The sequence below is a fragment of the Pantherophis guttatus genome, chromosome 1 (genome assembly GCF_059756535.1).
Source record: "Pantherophis guttatus breed Tessera chromosome 1, ASM5975653v1, whole genome shotgun sequence".
Classification (NCBI taxonomy): domain Eukaryota; kingdom Metazoa; phylum Chordata; class Lepidosauria; order Squamata; family Colubridae; genus Pantherophis; species Pantherophis guttatus.
Genome location: NC_142063.1, coordinates 197,496,126 through 197,515,587, shown reverse-complemented (window position 1 = coordinate 197,515,587; position 19,462 = coordinate 197,496,126). Strand labels below are relative to the sequence as shown.

Here is a 19,462-nt window from a genome sequence, read left to right as displayed (position 1 = left end):
TCACTCTACTCTCCTCCCTTGATAGAAGTGCCAATGGTACTTCTCACCAGTTGGGAATATGTAACACAAAGGAGCCACCTTATTGATGAATTGACCACAGTAGGTGGAACAATGTTGCAGAATAAATGAGGTGACATCATCCAAAACAGTGGAACCAGAGCTTTTAATTTTCTCCTGAGTTAGAGTGAATTTAAGAATTTCCCTTTGATCATTTAAAAATTGGGTAAATATATCTCAGAGTTCATGCTACAATTTTTCATTTGTTTCCTCAAAGGGCTAATATCCAAGTTTCTAAGTACATACATCTGAAAAATAAAAACATATAATCTGAAAAGTTTGGGCCTCATTAAATCTCAACCCTGGAGTTAGTACCTAAGATAAATTATCGACTAATAAAGGGTTAGCTTTATATGCTGTTTCATTCTAGTGCAGCAGACTTAGACCTAAGGACCACATGAGATTTAATCCATATTTTTTGAGGGCCACAACACTGTAGTCTTTTCATACACCAGTACAAAAATAAAAAATGAAGCTATTTAAGAACAAGCAAGCTAACAAGCCCCAGTCCTAACTGCAGTAGTACTTTAAGAAGGGACTAACACTGGAGCCATATGGAGCCCTGCTTCTCATCCTAAACTATAGAAAGGAGGAGCTACAGCTGTGATGGTACAAGCAGGCCCTGAACCAGCTGTGACAGGATTGTGACAGGATTGCACAACATGACCTGAAGGGGCAGGTACAGCCAACAACCCTAAAGCTGAGACCCTATGGAACTTGGGTGAAAAGTCACGTCTTTGATCTTGCAATGAAAACAAATTTTCCCTACTTGAGCTATTTCCCATTGCCTGCCCACAATTTTTTCCTGTTTAAAACCACTTTTGCCATAGGCCATCCTGTTCATGTTGGTTTAAATCAGGGACATACGATGACAGGATTTTTATTGGCTTTCTTTTTTTAATGTTGAGAATGCAGGGACCGTGCAGGGACACTGTGCCCTTCATAACAAATTAATAGAGCAAACCAGAAAATAGTCGTGGGAGTACAGCTAGCATAATTCAGGCAGAAGATGAAATGGAGGACCTGGCCTTCTGCCTGGAGGCTGTTCAGGTCTGGATGGGGGAAAACACGCTTAGATGCAATCCCAGAATGGCTGTGGATTTGTAAGCCAACTGTTTCCAGAGATTGAAATGAATAAATAAATATATACTCATCCACATAAACACACATGTACATACATACACACTGCAGTTTGGTACTGTACCTCCATAGCCCCAAACACATTGATTCATTAACAAATCTTGAAACATTCCTCTGTCTAGTCAAAGCAAAGGCACCCTTTAGCCAGGCTTACAACAGAAAGTAAGGCTATAACATACTGCATTGCAAGGAAAACAACTTAAAGGAAAGAATGTTGGACTATTGCCTCTTTGTAAATGCAGATCAACTTGGGCAATTTGTGTAGCCAGCAGGAACATGGATCTCTTATCTATGTATATATTTCCAAGTTTTGCCATTCTTCTCTATTTCCTGTGAAGATCTCCTAGGAGAAAACACAGTCTTATTTAGTTTTGCTAGTATTTTCAACTTTTAAAGCAACATTTTTAAAAATTCTTTGAAATCTTTAAGCATTTCATTGTCCTTAAACATGTTAAGTACACGTTATAGCAGATGGTTTGGGGGGGGAGGAGTAACCCCAAGCTGTTGTTTGCATTAGTAGCAGGAAAATTGGAGTGGGAGGGACGACTTGAGTGGAGTCACTGTGACACAGTTGCTGTTGTTTTGGATCTGTTGCAGAATTTGTTACGATGCTGAATAGCAACTCTAAAGAATTGCTGTCTATATGATAGTGTGTATATAAGCATACATACAGTGCACCTACCTCCTAGTTAGAGGGACACAAGCAAAAGTGAGTTGACTTGCAGTATAGTCTCTCCTAGACTGTATTGAAAGTGAGCGTGCTTGCTTGTGCTTGTGGCATGCTGGCCAGAATTTGTCAAAACAGACCAGTATTGCTTTTGCTGTTAGCAGAGGATATAGATATGGCACAGATATAACCTAGTCTACATTGTCTTTAGATTGGTGGAAAGAATTATGTGAGAGCCTCAAAAAATTAAAGCCATGACAGACAGCAGAGAGCAGTGTTTAGAGGCCCATCTGGCATGCGGAGATTGCAACATGGAAGAATTAGGCAAAACGTATGAATTAATTACCGTATTTTTCAGAGTATAAGATGCACCTTTTTCCCCCCTAAAAGAGGGTGAAAATTTGGGTGAGTCTTATACACCGAATGTAACCCCGCCCACCCTCACCCTTCGGATGTTTTCAGCCTCTGTGTGTCACATTTTCAGGCGGTTCCAGGTGGCGGGGATCCTCACTTCCATTCGGATTTTGATAACAAGCAGCACAGATCTTTTTATCCATTTAAAACAAACCCTATACGGCTATAGGTAGGAAGATAGGGGTGTTTCAGGAGTGGAGCCTTTGATGCCAAGTCCCTCTTCTGACCCCATGAAAATCATCCCCCACCCCACCCCACCTACTCCAGTTAAAGGTGCGTAGGGTAATACGCATTTTCGGAAACCGCCCGAAAACACGAGGCACAGAGGCAGCAATGGTCTGTGGCAATCCCTGCAACCTGGAATAGCTGATTGGGGGTATTCTGGGAGGCCAATCCACCTGCCAATCAGCTGCTCCTGCTGAATCAGGCTGCAATAGTGTGTTGAAACTGACCAGGCTGTTTGCTGCAAGGATGCTAGCCAGATGAATACTGATGGATGCTGGGAGGCAGAGGCAGAGGCAGATTTTTTTTTCTTGTTTTCCTCCCCAAAAATTAAGGTGCATCTTATACTCTGGTGCGTCCTATACTCTAAAAAATATGATAATAATTACTTAACTGAAACAAAATAGATGTGTGGTGTTTGAGAAAAAGAGGATGGGACTAGTCTTCGTTCAAGATCTCTAAGCATCAGATCTTGTGGAATCGACAAAGATATATGGGGAGAGATGATGTGTGTGAAAAAAAGAACTAAATTATATTCCAGAAAATATTAATTGGTGCAGGGGTGAAATCCAGCAGGTTCTAACAGGTTCTGGAGAACCGGTAGCGTAAATTTTTAGTAGTTCGGATAACCAGCAAATACCACCTCTGGCTGGCCCCAGAGTGGGGTGGGAATGGAGATTTTGCAGTATCCTTCCCCTGGAGTGGGGTGGGAATGGAGATTTTGCATATCCTTCCCCTGCCATGCCCACCAAGCCACGCCCACCAAGCTACACCACATCCACCAAGCCACGCCCACAGAACCAGTAGTAAAAAAATTTGGATTTCACCACTGAATTGGTGGTATCTGTTGTAGATGTATGGAAATACTGGTAGGAAACCATAGATTGATGGTAATTCCAATTTATACTCCAGAATGATGGATGAATGCATTCAGGCATGGATGGATGGTTATTGTTGGATGATATGGGAATAAAATGAACACGTGGTCAAGCCATTTGGAGAACAAACATCAGTTAATATGGTGATCTGTGAAATACCTGCCTAGAAAAAAAGGGTCTTTTAGTTTTGAATGTATGATTTAAACATTGGTCTAATCAGCGGTTCTCAACCTGGGGGTCGCGACCCTTTGGGGGTCGAACCGCCATTTCACAGGGGTCGCCAAAGCCCTCTCTCGCCCCCCCCACGCCTTCACTCACCCTCACCCTCTGCCACTGTTGGATCGCCGTTCGCTTATCCCGCCCACTCCCAATCTAGTCCTCTGAGTCCCAGCTGATGGCTAGAGGGAAACAAACCGTTTAAATTCTTGCCGCGGGGCTTCAAAGGGCCGCCCTACAGCTGATCAGGTTAAAAGAAAACAAATGAGAAGACTGGTGCCTGCAAAAATAGAAAAAAACAGCCCCTTTCAGCTTCAGCATAGGTTAATTACCATAAGTTGATTTGATCAGCCTCCGGACTCTGAGTTGATTTGCTCTCAGCTGTTTTGCGGAGGGCTCTGTTGCTAGTTGCAAAGAGAGGAACAGATTTTTTTTCCCCCTAGCTATGCTGAAAAAACAAAACTGAAAGTAAAGCAGGGTCTTTGCTGCAACATGACAAAATGAGGCAGAGAGAGATTTCTTTTTCTTTTTCCTCATCAAAAAAGATAGGTGCAAAACTGCAAACAATGGGAAATTTAGGACAAAAGAGGAGGTTCAAGATTTTGAAACACAAAAGAAAAAAAGCTCTATTTAACTAGGGAATTGTAATAATTGAGATACTATTAATTGTATATTGTGTTGAAAGCAGAAATGGGTAAGTTGTGGTTGGAGGAATATATGGGGGAAATTATTTGGTTTATTATTATTGGTAAATATAATTAATTGATTTGTAAGAAATTGGATTGCATGGAAATAATTGGAATATTCATGTTCATATTGATTGATATACAAAAAAGATAGTTATATAATTGATTTATATTAAAATGTTGAATTTATATTAAACAACTGTATTACATAATTACATAATTAACCAATGTGAGGATGGATATAAAAATAGATGACAATGGGAAGGGGTATAATATAGAATAGAAGGGAAAAATTGAATTTGATTAAGATTAGAGATGAGGATGAAGGGTAATATTGGTTTTTTACAAAAATAGATGAGGAATAAATATGGCAAAAAGGAAATATAGAAATTGTAAATTTAATTGAAATGACTAAACACTGTTTAAATTTGTGAACCGGCCAAATACTCTGTTCAAAGAAAATACATTGTATGTTTGTATGTGTGTTTCTAATTATTGCTATTTATTCATATTTGTTCTCTTTTATTCTTTAAAGTTTAACAATTCTTCTTTATCTTAATATCTTTACATTTGTTTGGGATTGGTTTTCTTCCCTTTCATCTTTTTTATTGTACAGCAATCTTTCTCCTCAAACCTACCACCTCTGTCTTTTCTTTCCTTCTTACTTTCTCTTCCCTCCCCCCTTCTTCCCCTTCCTACTTCCTCTTCCTTTCTCCTTCTCCTCCTCTCTTCCTCCCTCTCTTACCCTCACTCCTACTCTAATTTCCTTCCCTTCCTTCATCCCTCTCTATTGCTGTATCCTTTTATGCATATGGACTACTCAGAGGGCTGAAAAAGTTATTTTTGACTGGTCCTCGCACTTTTGACCAGTCCTCGAACTTACAACTGTCCTCACATTTTATGTTTTTGCCCTATCTTGTCACCATGGTGAAGAGAAGCAGTTGTGAAATGAGTGACACGGTTGTTAAGAATGCTACAATGGGCATGATGACCAGTCATACGTGCGAAGACCAGTCAAAAGTGCGAGGACCTGTCAGAAATCACTTTTTTCAGCCCTCTGGGTAGTCCTTTTGTGCACATGGACTACTCAGAGGGCTGAAAAAGTTATTTTTGACTGGTCCTCGCACTTTTGACCAGTCCTCAAATTTACAACTGTCCTCACATTTTACGTTTTTTGCCCTATCTTATCACCATGGTGAAGAGAAGCAGTTGTGAAATGAGTGACATGGTTGTTAAGAATGCTGCACGGGCATAAATGTGAAGATGGTCATAAGTGTGAGGACCAGTCAAAAGTGCGAGGATCTGTCAGAAATGACTTTTTTCAGCCCTCTGAGTAGTCCCTATACACATAGCCATGGCCACCCGGTCACATGACCAGCTAGCCACGCCCACCCAGTCACATGACCTCCAAACCACGCCCACAAAATAAGCCACGCCCACAGAACTGGTAGTAAAAAAAATTAGAACCCACCCCTGGTTGGGGGTCATCACAACATGAGGAACTGTATTAATGTGTCGCGACATTAGGAAGGTTGAGAACCACTGGACTATATGTACATATGGCAAAATAATGAATCAGACAATACAAGTACTAGTAAAAGACTGAGAAAATTAGTAAAGAGTGCAAATATGATGAGAAGTTCTGAAAATGGGACAGCCTTTTTTATAGTTTCAGGAGTGGATTTGGGGGGAAATAGTCATGAAAGTAGATACATAAATGCTGATAGAATAGTAGTGGGTAGTATGTTGATCTAAGCAAAAATGCATATTAGTATAGTTATGCCCATTTTGTTAGATGGCAGCAAGTGTTAAATATTCTTTAGCTCTATAACTTGTTGAAGTAAAATCTGTAAACGGGAACTTTCAGAATTTACTATACCCCAATTCCACTTTCTTCTCCCTCTACCACCAGGTCAGTGATGATCTTCATTTTGTCTATTGAATCAGGACAACACAAAGTACTTGAGTCTCCAGAATTATTATGAATTTGCAAAGCCAGGTCAAGCACACAGAGCCATGTTAATAACATTCCATGTTGAAGTCCCCAAAACAGAGAAAACAGGATGCATTTATTATCAAGGACCAAAAAACTCTAGAAGTGTAAAAAAATTGGGTATAAAGAAGGCCAAAGACAAAAATAGACACACTATGTTGAACCTGTTAACTGCAAAACCATAGCCTTCAGCTAACTCTAGTTGTCTTCCTCTTGAACCTAATCCGTAATACAGATAGTCCCCAATTTACAACAGTTCATTTAGTGACCGTTCAAAGTTACAACTGCGCTGAAAAAAGTGACTTATGAACATTTTTCACCGTTACAATCTTTGTAGCATTCTCATGATCTTGTGATCAAAATTCAGATGCTTGGCAACTGGTTCATACTTATAACTGTTGCTTTGTCCCAAGATCATATGATCACCTTTTGCAAGCTTTTGACAAGCAAAGTCAATGGGGAAAACAGATTCACTTAACAACCGAGTTACTAACTTACCAACTGCAGTGATTCACTTAACAACTGTGGCAAGAAAGGTCGTAAAATGGGGCAAAACTCACTTAACAAATGTCTCACTTAACAACAGAAATTTTGGGCTTAATTGTGGTCGTAAATCGAGGACTACCTGTACATACAGAGTTGAAGTTATTCTATCTGCTTACTCTCTTGCTAAACCATGACTGTTGCTATACTCAAAAACCCTATGCTAAAAACTCCTATTAATCTCTACATTCCTTAATTTCTTCCATAACCTCCCCGCTTTGATAAATGAATGGAGCATTCATCAGATTGTTTCATTTAGATGTCATTCACATAAGGTGAAGATCAGTATCTTTTTTTGGCAGGTTATATTTTTTTAAAGCTAGCACAACCTATGAAAGGCTGGAAGGCCATTCTACGCCCACGGCTACTCATCCATCTCAACCCCAGGCTTCCAATAGTCGATTCTATCAAGAGCTACTGTACCTGTTTATGCTTATGGGGGGATGTAGGTGGTGAGTCTGGAGCAGAGGTGGGATTCACTACCTTCCCTACCGGTTCGCAAATGTGAGCTCGCACGCGCTTCCTCTGTGCATGTGCATGGCCTTCCGCGCATGCTCTTTACTCGCGCATTACGTTGGGTGAGCGGAGCCTTTCGCAGTCGCCACTACCAGTTCGCCTGAATCGGACAGAACCGGCTGAATCCCACCACTGGTCTAGAGGCCAAAAAAAAAGATAAGAATTGAATAATGAGCGGCAATGTTGCAAACATCATCATCCCACAAACACAGCATATAGCCAGGAAGTAATCCAGCTCCATAAAGATGTGGCCAAGTGAACATTGCTGTCACAGCATTCAATAGGTAACTGGAAATTTCCAAGTGTCTACAGCTTTCATGTTGGTAAAACCAGTGGTTTACTAAGATTAAGATCTTTTCCTGGAAGAGGGGAACTTGTGGTTAAGAAGCCCCTTATGGCACTATATGTGACATTTGGGCTCCTCGATTCCTTTGTGGTTGCCCTAGATTCATACTTCAGAAGAGTTATTTTTGACCACATCCTTGCACATGCTAACTACTAGGGTCAAGCATTGTAACATCATGGCAGCTGTCTTGCTCCTTTATTCCATATGTTCCTTATAGACTTTTATTGTTGTTCTCTTTATTTTAATTCAGCTAAGACATAGATAATTCCAAGGTGTTCTCATAAAAAAAACTTCCTAGCTGAAAAAGAATGCATGTCCACCATTACTTTTATAAGAAAAAAACAAACAAACCCTTAATTCTTGGTTAAACCATTGCCCAAATTTGTCTTTTTTTTTTTTTTTCATTTGGGAGATGTGTGATTAAAATGTTGTATGAATTGCTTGAGTTACCTTCTTTCAGTATTGAGCTTCTTCCTAGGGATTTTTAGAAGTGCATTCCCCAACTTGATACAATTCCTGTCATCTTTAACTAGCACATTATTTAGCTGTGCTGGCTTGGGATGAAGAGAGTTGAAGTTCAGCCCATCCAAGGGGAACTAATTAAAGAAGGCTGCTATAGAATATAGTTATCTGGATGTTGTCAATAAATACATCCCACTTGCATGGTATGTTTACAAGAATTGAGGCTGCAATTCTATGCCCTTTTACTTAAAAGAAAGGTTTTTTTTTTTAATTCAGTAGGACTTACTTCTGACAGGTAAGATATATTTGGGGTTCTGTTGTTAGATACTATGTACCAGTTAGATATCAGTATCATGTCACTTCAACTGGTAAGATTTTTTTTTTTAACTTCTGATAATTTTAGGGTAATTGTATGGGTTATCTTTTAAGGTTTTTTCCTTCCTTTCTTTCAGTTTAGGAATATCTTTGTCTGCATGGAAAATAACCTTCTGATCTATTTAGTATAATTTGTATGAGACGGTAGTTACTGCTTAAGGATATATTTTTCTGACTAAACTATTCTTATCTCAGTCTTATCAGTTGCTATCAAGAAGTTTCTAAACTATACTTTCAACCCATTCAACCAATATGATATCACAGAATGCAACCCAAGATAAGGATTTCCATGTGGGAAATGCAGGCTCCAGCTTAAGTTTATCTATAACCGTGATGGCAAACCTATGGCATGTGTGCTGGAAGTGGGATGCAGAGCCATCTCTCTGGGCACGGCAGCCGTCGCCCGTTGCACTTCTGGGTTCCGGCGCACGCATGCGTGCTGGCCAGCTGGTCTTCACACGCACATGCACGCCAGAAATCAGAAGACCAGGTGACTGGTGCTCCCCCGCGCACGTTCCTGTTTTGGCACTTGGTGCTGAAAAAGTTCGCCAACACTGATGCCAATTCTCCATGAGCAAGACTCCTACAAGGACTAGCTCAGTAGTGGAAGGAACATAATATGCAATGCTCTAGAGCAGTGTTTTTTCAAACTCAGCAACTTTAAGATCTGTACACTCTAGAGTTGAAGTCCTGTGTCTTAAAGTTGCCAAGTATGAAAAACATTGCTCTACATGTTGAATTGTGACACCCAGAAGCTGCCTCTAGCAAATAAAATCTGTGGTAAAAGGAACTTGGAATTAGATTTCAGCAATATCTAGAAAGGTTCTGTTTATTGATTTATTTTGGGGAGATGGAGTTTTAAACATTCCTCCCAAATCATATGATCATATTTCTGATAGAGGAGGATATTTTGTAGCTCAGGGGTTGAAATGAGGGGTCCTTGATCATATCTATGTGCAACAGCTATATATAATGACCAAAGTAACATAAACAAAGGATAGAAAAAAGTACGAACATTTGTGTTTCATAACTACCCCAGTTAACTGTTGTCTCTTAACTAAGTTTATATGATTAGTGACATATGTGCCTTAGTGGCATATAAGTGCTTTGAAAATAAGGATGTTAAGTACCTTATTTCTCAACCCAAAGTAGATGAAAGGAAGTTTGACCAAGATTGCAGTAATTACTGATTTTTAAATAACAACATCAAAAATGAAATATAAAGAAATGCCAAATAGTCTGGCTTGACATTGTGCCTAAGAGAAGTGCTAATTACAAAGAACAGCAGAGACATTGTAAAATAATAATAATACTTGTCAGGGTGGAGCAGGACGTGCTTGTGGATTGCTTCTCTAGAAAGAATGAATTGCTATAATGGCAATTGTCAAAGTGACATCCTTAAAGATAACCTTAAATATTCAGTCAAGACTGTTTAAAAAATTCAGGGATGCCACAGGAACTGTTGTGTGATGTGCAAAGGCTGCCTGTAAGCTCTTGCAAAATGCTTAGGTCTATCAGTTTAGTAGCTAGCATTAAACATAAGCCAGCAAAAGTATTCTTGTCTCCTAGAGGATGAAAATGCTAGCAAGAATGCCACATTGTCATGTGAAGATGAAATACATTTTATCTCCAATAAAAAATACAGTTTTTTTTAAATAAATGGCCTGAATTTATTCCAAAACTAATTTTGTCCATTTGTGATGTTCCTGGATTCTAAAATATGTATCTTCTGATGACATCATCATCATCAACAGTTTTAGTAAAATCTTATAAGTATCATATGACATGGGGAACTTAACTTCAATAGAACAGAACAGAACAGAACAGAACAGAACAGAACAGAACAGAATAGAATAGAATAGAATAGAATTCTTTATTGGCCAAGTGTGATTGGACACACAAGGAATTTGTCTTGGTGCATATGCTCTCACTGTACATAAAAGAAAAGATACATTCGTCAAGAATCATAAGGTACAACATTTAATGATAGTCATAGGGAATCAATATAAATCTTAAAGATACCAGCAACAAGGTTACAGTCATACAGTCATAAGTGGGAGGAGATGGGTGATAGGAACGATGAGAAGATTAATAGTAAGGTTTCAAGGTTAAAGAGTGAAAAAACTCAGAACCAAAGAATAGTGCTTGTATATTTCTTGTTCTCATCTTACTCTTGTTTAGACTGCTTTACAGAAAGATTCAAGAGTGCTTTTGTCTACTGGGTAAGACACATACGCCACTAATCATATACAGTAGAGCATATCTATCCATATCTCTCACATTTTATCCCGCACATTCTGAGATGCTCAAGACAACTTGCATGGGTTAATTGTGCTTTGCTTTCACAATACCTGTAACAAATACAGGTAGCCCTCAACTTACAACAGTTCATTTAGTGACTGTTCAAAGTTACAATGGCACTGAAGAGAGTGACTTCTGACCGTTTTTCACAGTTATGACCATCCGCATGATCTTGTCAAAATTCAGATGCTTCGCAACTGGTTCATACTTATGACCGTTGCTGTGTCCCAAGATCATGTGATCACATTTTGCAACCTTCTGACAAGGAAAGTTAATTGGGAAGCCAGTTTCACTTAACAACCAGGTTACTAATTTATCAACTGCAGTTGTTATTCTCTTAACAATGGTGGCAAGAAAGGTCGTAAAATGGGGCAAAACTCACTTAACAAATGTCTCGTTTAACCACAGAAATGTTGGGCTCAATTGTGGTTATAAGTCGAAGGCTACCTGTAATCTTAGAAGATAGCCTCGGCTCTGAATGTCACTCTGATGGTATGCTATTAATCCTAGTGCATGAACCAAGACACTATTCACAAGCTTAGTTCCACAAATCATTTCTCTATGCTGATTTGTTATATAGTTATTGTCAGGGTAGCACATGTGCAACTGTTGTGGTCCGCCAGCAGCCTGTGGAGTTGGCAGCAGAGTCAGACAGTGAGGAGGCTGGGGAGGACCATGGGCCAGTCTTGGAGCCTGGGGAAGGCTCGGACGAGGGTTCTGCATCGGAGGCAGAGAAAGGGCTATCTGGGAGGTACGTGCTGCCTCCGGAGCCTCCGGAGCTGGACCGCAGTGAGGCAGAGGAACGGGGAGCAGAGCTGCCAGAAGGCAAGAACAGCTAGAACAAAAGGGACGACTCGGGAGTAGGGCTGGGAGATGATTGGCCCCTCCCATAAGACTTAAAAGAGCAGCAAAGGCACATGGGCCTTTGCGGGAAGCAACATTTGTTCATTCGGTTCAGCTTAAAGCCTGAAGCTCTGTTTGATTCTGGACTACGTATGGCTCTGCCAATTAGGTCTTTGGCAGCATGTCAAGGGAGATAAAGGTGGGTGATTAGCCTGATGGACTTCCCCCAAAGGACTCTTTATAACTAATTGGGACTCATCTGTGAATGAACAGAATTCACAGCTGTTACAATAAAAGAGGTTTTTGGGACTACTCGTGTGTTTTAATGACTCAGGAAGTCTAGGTCAGAACAGCAATACCATATACTGTACAAGGGACAGGGACTTAATTTCTGGCTGATAATCATTTAACTAAACCAAAATTCCTTAATTGTGGAAAGTAATTACAATCCTTGATCCTAATCAGGAATAGTGTTCAGCAGGTTAACTGCACGTATCAGCATAAGGTAGATGTATGTTGAGCCAGGTACAGCTATAAATGACCATGAAATCACTAGAAAAAGATGCTCCACATAGCCAGAGTACAAATAGAGCTCCTCTCTTGAAATCTTTATATCAGCCATATCTTCTGCAAAGCTCATGCAGGTGCTTTGAATTCTGCATCCCGATGGCTGCTTCCTGGCATACATGTGCACACACAGCCATTTCACAGAAGATATGCTTTGTGCATCCCTAATACATACAAGTAGCCTTAAAGTTGTTGTTGTTGTTAGTTGCGAAGTCGTGTCTCACCCATCACGACCCCATGGACAATGTTCCTCCAGGCCTTCCTGTCCTCTACCATCCTCTGGAGTCCATTTAAGCTCACACTGACTGCTTCAGTGACTCCATCCAGCCATCTCATTCTCTGCCGCCCCCTTCTTCTTTTGCCCTCAATCTTTCCCAGCAATAGGTCTTCTCCAATGAGTCCTTCCTTCTCATTAGGTGGCCAAAATATTGGAGTTTCATCTTCAGTATCTGGCCTTCTAAAGAGCAGTCAGGGTTGATCTCCTCTAGGACTGAGTCTTAAAGTTAGGATCATTTATTTGACTGTTCGGTATTATGATGACAGTGAAGGGAATTGTGACCAGTCCTCAAAGTGCCAGCCATTGCAGCAGCCCCGCAGTCATGTAAACAAAATTTAGCTGCTTAGCAACCTGTTTGCACTAATGACTGGTTGCAGCATTCTGCGAGCATCCTGTGGGCACATGATCTTGGACCTTCTTGCCAGCTTCCCACAGACAAAGACAATGCGGAAAGCTGGCAGTGAAAATCACAAGTCACTTGAATAAATCTTCTCTCTACTGATCTTTCTTTATTTGCACACGTCTGTACCTTCCTTTCTCAGCCTACCTGCTGAATACATGCATGCATTCCTCAATACCTTTTTTCCCTGGGCGTCCCTGTGCTCACATACTGAACACCCTCCGCACCCCATCTCTCTGGTCTCCTTGTGCTTATGCACACATGCATGCGCCCTGTACCCTATTTCCCCTGTCTCCTTGTGCTCATACACACACATACTGTGCCCTTTTTCCCTGGCCTCCCTGCACTCGTATACATGCATGAACTCATCCTGCACCCTCTCCTCTGCCTCCCTGACCATACGCCACACTGTGGCACCATCAACCCCCGCCTCCTAATTTTCGTGTGACTTCCACAGGCCTCCTTCACTTCCCTGCAGTATCCCCCAAGCTCCTTACCCAGAACTCTCTTTGCTTTCCACTTAACAACCCACATATCTTGGAGTTACCGCACCAATTGGGACTGCCTCAGTTTCCCTCACTAAGCAATGCATTCCCGTAACATCAAGCTTTATGACGACATAACTTAGGGATAACAATCCCAATCCCAATCACCTGCATAACTCAAGAACAACCTGTAAACGTCTCAGGAATAATGGAAAAGGCAAACAAGTATTTTTAAAATGGCTATTTTTAATGTATTGGTTATTCAAATACTTTCTACTGTGTTCATCGCTACCTGTAGTTAACCCTAAAACATGTATCAGGCCACCTCATCTGCCTATTGAATAATTTATCTGATGACCAAGAAGCAACAGTTACCAAAATACAGAGCAACTAAAATGGTTCAAAACTGGTAAACGAGGGAGTCAACATTAATTAATGTGTTCATTTGTTTATCATATTTGTATCTTATTACAATTGAACATAGACTCCCAACTGCTCAAAACAATAACAATGACAGTTTTGTAAAATAAAACTAACAGAATAAATAAACCTAAGCTCTGAAAGGCATTTGTTGATTAAGAAGCAGTACTAGAAAGTCATGTGAGCCCTACTCAGGCACTGGCATAGGCATCAGCCAAAGTTACAAATGCTATCAATGTCCTTTACCCAGGCCTGAACTTTGTCCGATAAGGTCTAGATAATTCATTTCTTCTAGGGTACCCAGTCATTCATCCTAAATCACTGTCTCCACAGCCTTTACTTTTACATAACTAAGAAAAGATTGAAGACTGGATAGTAATTGTCCAAAACTTGTAGAACCTGGAAGGGTCCACAGGATAAAACTGCTCCTTCCAACTACTCATTGAAAGTAGTTAGTGAACAATAGTAAAATGAAGCTCAAAATATTTTGAACACATAATGCAAAGTCATTGAAAGAGCCTGAGACTTGAAAAAAATTGAAGACGATGAGAAAGAGGCTGACAGAAAGACAGGTGGTTAAATAATATCAGTGATGAAATATGCCATGAGTGTACAAGAACTTAGAGAAGCAGCTACTGACAGAGAGTTCCAGTGAAATGATGTTCACTGGGTCACAAAAAGTTGAAAGTGACTGAATAACAATTCCATCAGATCAGTATTTTCATCTGTAAGATGCAGTGTGGTCCTGGAAACATGTTCAGCTAGTTGATTTCAGCTGTACAGCTTTGAAAGTTATATTGAATAAGATGACATCTTGTTGCCTTGCTCCTTCAAATTCTTTTTCATATTCCAAAAGGATAAATGACTCCTGGGATAGCACAAGCTCAGTGGAACAGGAATTAAGGGTGTCAATGGTCTTGGCAATGGTTCTGAGGTTAGATTTAGATAGATTTGCATATCCTGACATATCTAACATATCCAAGTTTATTGTATTCAAGCAATAATACAGGTAGAGGTAGGTGGTAATTATCCTGGGCGTTCAATATTTTTTCTGAACATCTAAATATTTCTAATGCGTTTTTCAGTAGAGTTGAGAAGCATTCTCTATTTTCTTGAAAAGAAAAAGAGAGTATGCTTTGAAATGAGGCAATCATTTCACACCTCTTCCCTTTTTTAAATATAAAGCAGCAAAGAGAATTGTTCTATTAAAAGAAGTCTGTCAAACAGAGTATGGAACCTCTCCATTAGTACCACTCTTTTTCTTCCCTAAAATGGTCTAAGCACATGCTGTCTAGAAATTCTTTGATTTCTAAAATAAACATGCAGAAAAAATGATTGAACAAATGGGAAATTAGTTCTGAGGAGAAAAATGTGCTGCTCTTCTACGTGCTTATGTTATTGCTGAATCCTCTTTTTAAAAAATCAAAAGGTTGAATGTCTACCTCACTCAGTCTCATCATTACTGCCGTTTTGCCTGATAATTTTAGGCAAATTTACTTGTTGGAAATAATTTAATGAATCCGTTTTACAGTTTATACCATATGTTTCAGAACTGATGAGCTCCTAATTTGTTTCAAATAAGTCTTTTGTTCATTCATCCTTTTGTAATGTAAATATCTATACTTCTGTTTTTGTCTTTAGGTAGCAAGTATAATACATGATTTTTCTGAATTCTGTAATTCATTCATTTTTCAGGACGTCAACGAATCATTCAGCTAGCAGAAAATACAAGGTACTTCAGAAGAAGATTGCGTGAATTAGGCTTCATTATTTATGGCAATGAGGATTCTCCAGTTGTGCCTTTACTTCTTTATTTACCTGGTAAAGTTGGGTAAGTTCATTCCTGTTGCACAAAAAACTGTACAAAATTTTCAGAATTTAATTTTTAAACTCAGTTCATTTGTAATTATTTTTAAAAGCTGTAAGAGGAACATAAGTAGTCACCTATAGTAAATTGGGGCTTTTCCCTACCCTCCCTCCATGCAATCTTGTGGGGAAGAGCAGGCTGCAAGTTCTCTTTGTTATATTATTTCAGCCATGGGTAAATTCTTACTTGTTACGTGATTAAAAATAATGAATAGCCTTCAGCCAGAATGAGAGTCTCATCCTAATGGGAATGAATTTTCCAAAAAAGACAGCCTTTTTTTTTTTTAAACTAAGCTTATCAGTAGCCTTTTAAAGATTTACACTATGTGTGCTCAGGAATTTGGCACATCAATAGGGCTACACCCAGAGTAGTGGGAGATGGCAGGGAGAAGGAGATGATAGATAGATAGATAGATAGATAGATAGATAGATAGATAGATAGATAGATAGATAGATAGATAGATGAGATGGAACAGACAGACAATGGAGTAATCTAGCTTCCAATTCAGTGCATTTATTAAATGATCCTTTGGAGAGGAATAAGAAATGATTCGTTAACTGCGTATGGAAGCCACAACTAGACAATTTAATTAAAACCTATCAAGTGTGGTTTGCTAAAAGCAAGCCTGAGGAAGGAAAGTGAGACCGGGAGCCCTTTATTGTTTATTCATATGCAATTGAATTGTTAAAGTGTACTAAATCTACCAAATAAATGTTTTTGAATGTCCATACCACACATACACAGTAATGCAAGAAAGAACTAATCCTAGCTGTAATCCTATCCTGTTTCCCCCAAAATAAGACATCCCCTGTTAATAAGCCCAATCGGGCTTTTGAGCGCATGGCAATAAGGCCAAGCGCTTATTTCAGGGTTCAAAAAAATATAAGACAGGGTCTTATTTTGGGGGGAAACACAGTATTGGAAGGATTTTTTATTATTATTAACATTGATTGTTATATCATCAGAGTATGTATATGTTTTTGGTATTATTTCTGCAATTCTTATTCTTTGTTCTTTTAAATATAATGCCGTTTTAATGCCCTGTTTCATTTTGTTTCCTTACCCAGGGCTTTTGCAAGACTCATGTTATCCAAAAACATTGGTGTGGTTGTAGTTGGCTTCCCAGCTACTCCAATCACAGAATCCAGAGCTCGGTTTTGTGTGTCCACTGCTCATACACGGGAGATGCTAGACACGGTAAGCACAGAGATAGACTTACGAAACAACCTCACTTCCTGGAGGGGCTTGGGAGAAGCCTCACTAGATTTCTCTTCTTTGTTGTCTCTTGTAATTTTGCCTTCCTTGTTTAAGCTTCATTTGATCACAGAGCCTTTGGAGCTTTTAAGTTAGATAATTAGAAACATCAGAACACGTTGCTGCTAGAAAGATAGAAAGTATAGATTAAACAGTGTATTTTATTGAACCCACTTGTATTAGGTTTTGAGTTTTTATAGAATTCTTAAATTGTCAAAGTGGAAAAGGAGCAGAATTATAAAATGTATATATTATTTTATGAATGATGGGAGTAATACCCTTTAGAAATCCTGAAATCCTGTTAAGATAAATATTCACAACATTATGGACAATAGATAAAGATACATTACATATTTTTGTTCTCATCAATGGTGGAATTATGACTTACCACTATAAGTTATTAATCAAGAAACTAACATGACCAAATTTCTGATTTCCTGTTGCTTTTTTCATTGACTGGGAACCTGGCAGGGAAGGTTGCAAATTGTGATTGTGTGACAGTGGGATATTGTGAAGGCCATAATTTCAAGAACAGAATGATTATGGCCATTCATATAGCAATAATTGAAAGTTACTGTAGTGTTCAATGAATAATGCCTATGCCGGCATGGCTCCGACAGTCATGTAATCAAAATTTGGGCACTTGAAAGCCTGTCCACACTTACTCTCTAAAAAAAATATTTTTAAGCAATTTAAGCCATTTTTTGCTTGTTAATTCCAGTTCTTATAGGTCACTTCCCTTACAATGGTATCACCATAATGGTATCAATTTTTATGGTATTGGGGCAGATTTGAGAAGTAGTATCATATTCTTAGTTTCCCGAGATTTTTAAGGAATGATTAAAGCGAGATTACAGTTAATGTGAGATTCTTAGAAGGAAAAAAAACTATGTTGTTTGTGGAAAAGCTTGTCAAAATTTGATTAAATAATAATTCTATCACAACTCTTAAGAGAAGGGACACTATCTAATTGTTTAAAAATATTCTGTTTGACTATATTGTCCTGATGAATTCAGAACTTTAAATAAACTTTATAATAATTTATTATCCAAATAGTTGGATCTTCTGGTTTTGTTATTCTTCTGCTTGTTCTTGAAAGACACCTAATGATTTTAAGCCCAATATGTTTAATAAAATTGGAAAACATCATGCCCCAAGTTCAAATAATGCATTAAAGAACTGTAATGTACTATAAGGCCTATTAAAGAATTCTATATTTGCTAGAGACAGTCAGGACCTGTTCTCTGCAGTAATTTGAAAATAAAAGAACCCTGAATTTTATGCTGTGAATCAATAGGAATTACCTCACTGGGCTATTAGTTTTGTGTGGAATCAATAGGAATTACCTCACTGGGCTATTAGTTTTGTGTGGAAAGCAAGCACATACTTTGGCCACAAAAAGAATTTGTACGTTTTAAAAAATCAGTAATATAACCAGTGGTGGGATTCAGCCAGTTCGCACCACTTTGGGAGAACCGGTTGTTAACTTTCTGAGCAGTTTGGTGAACTGGTTGTTGGAAGAAATCATTAGGGCAAAGAACCAGTTGTTGAATTATTTGAATCCCACTACTGACTATAACCATATAATTCTAAGTGTTTGGACACAGTATGGCTGTTTCCCTTTTTTTTTTTTTTTTTCCTTTGCTTTTTCATACTTTTTATTGTATTTAAACCTTCTAATCAGGAGTGAAATCTACTTACCTTCCTTACTGGTTCGGAAGCGTGTGCGCGTCACGTGTGCGCGCAGACCTTCTGCACATGTGCAAAACCTGTGCATGCGCAGAAGGTAAAAAACACTTCTTCCTGATTAAAACCAGGAAGTAATGACACCCAGGTGGGTGGGCAGAGCTTTGCTCTGCCATCACTACCGGATCGCTGAACCACCGGCCAAGATCGCTACTGGACCGGGCGATCTGGCCCGATCCACGAGCATTTCACCCCTGCTTCTAATACAAACATTTTTTATAAAAATGCACACTGTTGAGCTATGATGTGGACTTAACTTAATTCGAAATATCCTAGCCATCATTATTCCCTTCCTAAAATGGAAAGATATAAGAAGAATTTCCTCAAATATCTGCATAGACCTCCTGGATATGCTTTTCTTCTGTCTTTTAAGCAAGAAGAAAATATCCATGAACCAACATTTTAAAAAGAAGGTCACCAGAAATGTATTTGTAATTTTTAAAAATTAACCCTACAGCTATATAATGTTTTAAAGAAAAACTGATATTTTGTATTCCTTTAGGATTACAGAACCATAATAAAGGTCACTTTTCAAATCACTATTCCCACAGTAGTCCTTTTACAGTGTGGCAGGTAAAATGACTCAACCAACTAGGCCAGACTTCCCTTCCTGTCCATCTTTCTTTCCTTTGTCTCTATACTTACTTCCTCATGAGTGCTACAGAAAGTATTTGGCGTCATGGTTGAGATTTCATAAAACCAATGTCCTCATGCAACCAAAAGAACAAAAAGGGGAGGGGGAAACCCGCTGTGCTGGCAAGGTTCTATCTGCTATGGTGGCCAGAGC

At 39.1% G+C, this 19,462-nt stretch overlaps 1 protein-coding gene and 1 long non-coding RNA gene across 6 annotated transcripts in view; one reads left to right on the top strand and one right to left on the bottom strand.

Moving 5' to 3' along the window:
• SPTLC3 (serine palmitoyltransferase long chain base subunit 3) overlaps positions 1–19,462 on the top strand; it is a 118,662-nt gene that overhangs the window by 95,928 nt on the left and 3,272 nt on the right. For all 3 annotated transcript variants that reach the window (XM_034432385.3, XM_034432384.3, XM_087882293.1), the window contains exons 10-11: positions 15,504–15,639; positions 16,743–16,872. In XM_034432385.3, coding sequence (XP_034288276.2) covers positions 15,504–15,639; positions 16,743–16,872 — 266 coding nt within the window. The remainder of the gene's footprint in view (positions 1–15,503; positions 15,640–16,742; positions 16,873–19,462) is intronic.
• On the bottom strand, positions 1,315–17,132 carry LOC117674406 (uncharacterized). 3 transcript variants are annotated; one of them, XR_009621971.2, is made up of 4 exons: positions 16,895–17,132; positions 7,300–7,469; positions 3,793–3,874; positions 1,315–1,540 (listed from the first exon to the last, which is right to left on the bottom strand). It is a non-coding gene; the product is annotated as an uncharacterized LOC117674406 (long non-coding RNA). The 3 variants fall into 3 exon arrangements; XR_004593847.3 differs by lacking the exon at positions 3,793–3,874 and having other exon boundaries at positions 16,895–17,128; XR_015731260.1 differs by lacking the exons at positions 1,315–1,540; positions 3,793–3,874 and adding an exon at positions 6,159–6,215 and having other exon boundaries at positions 16,895–17,130.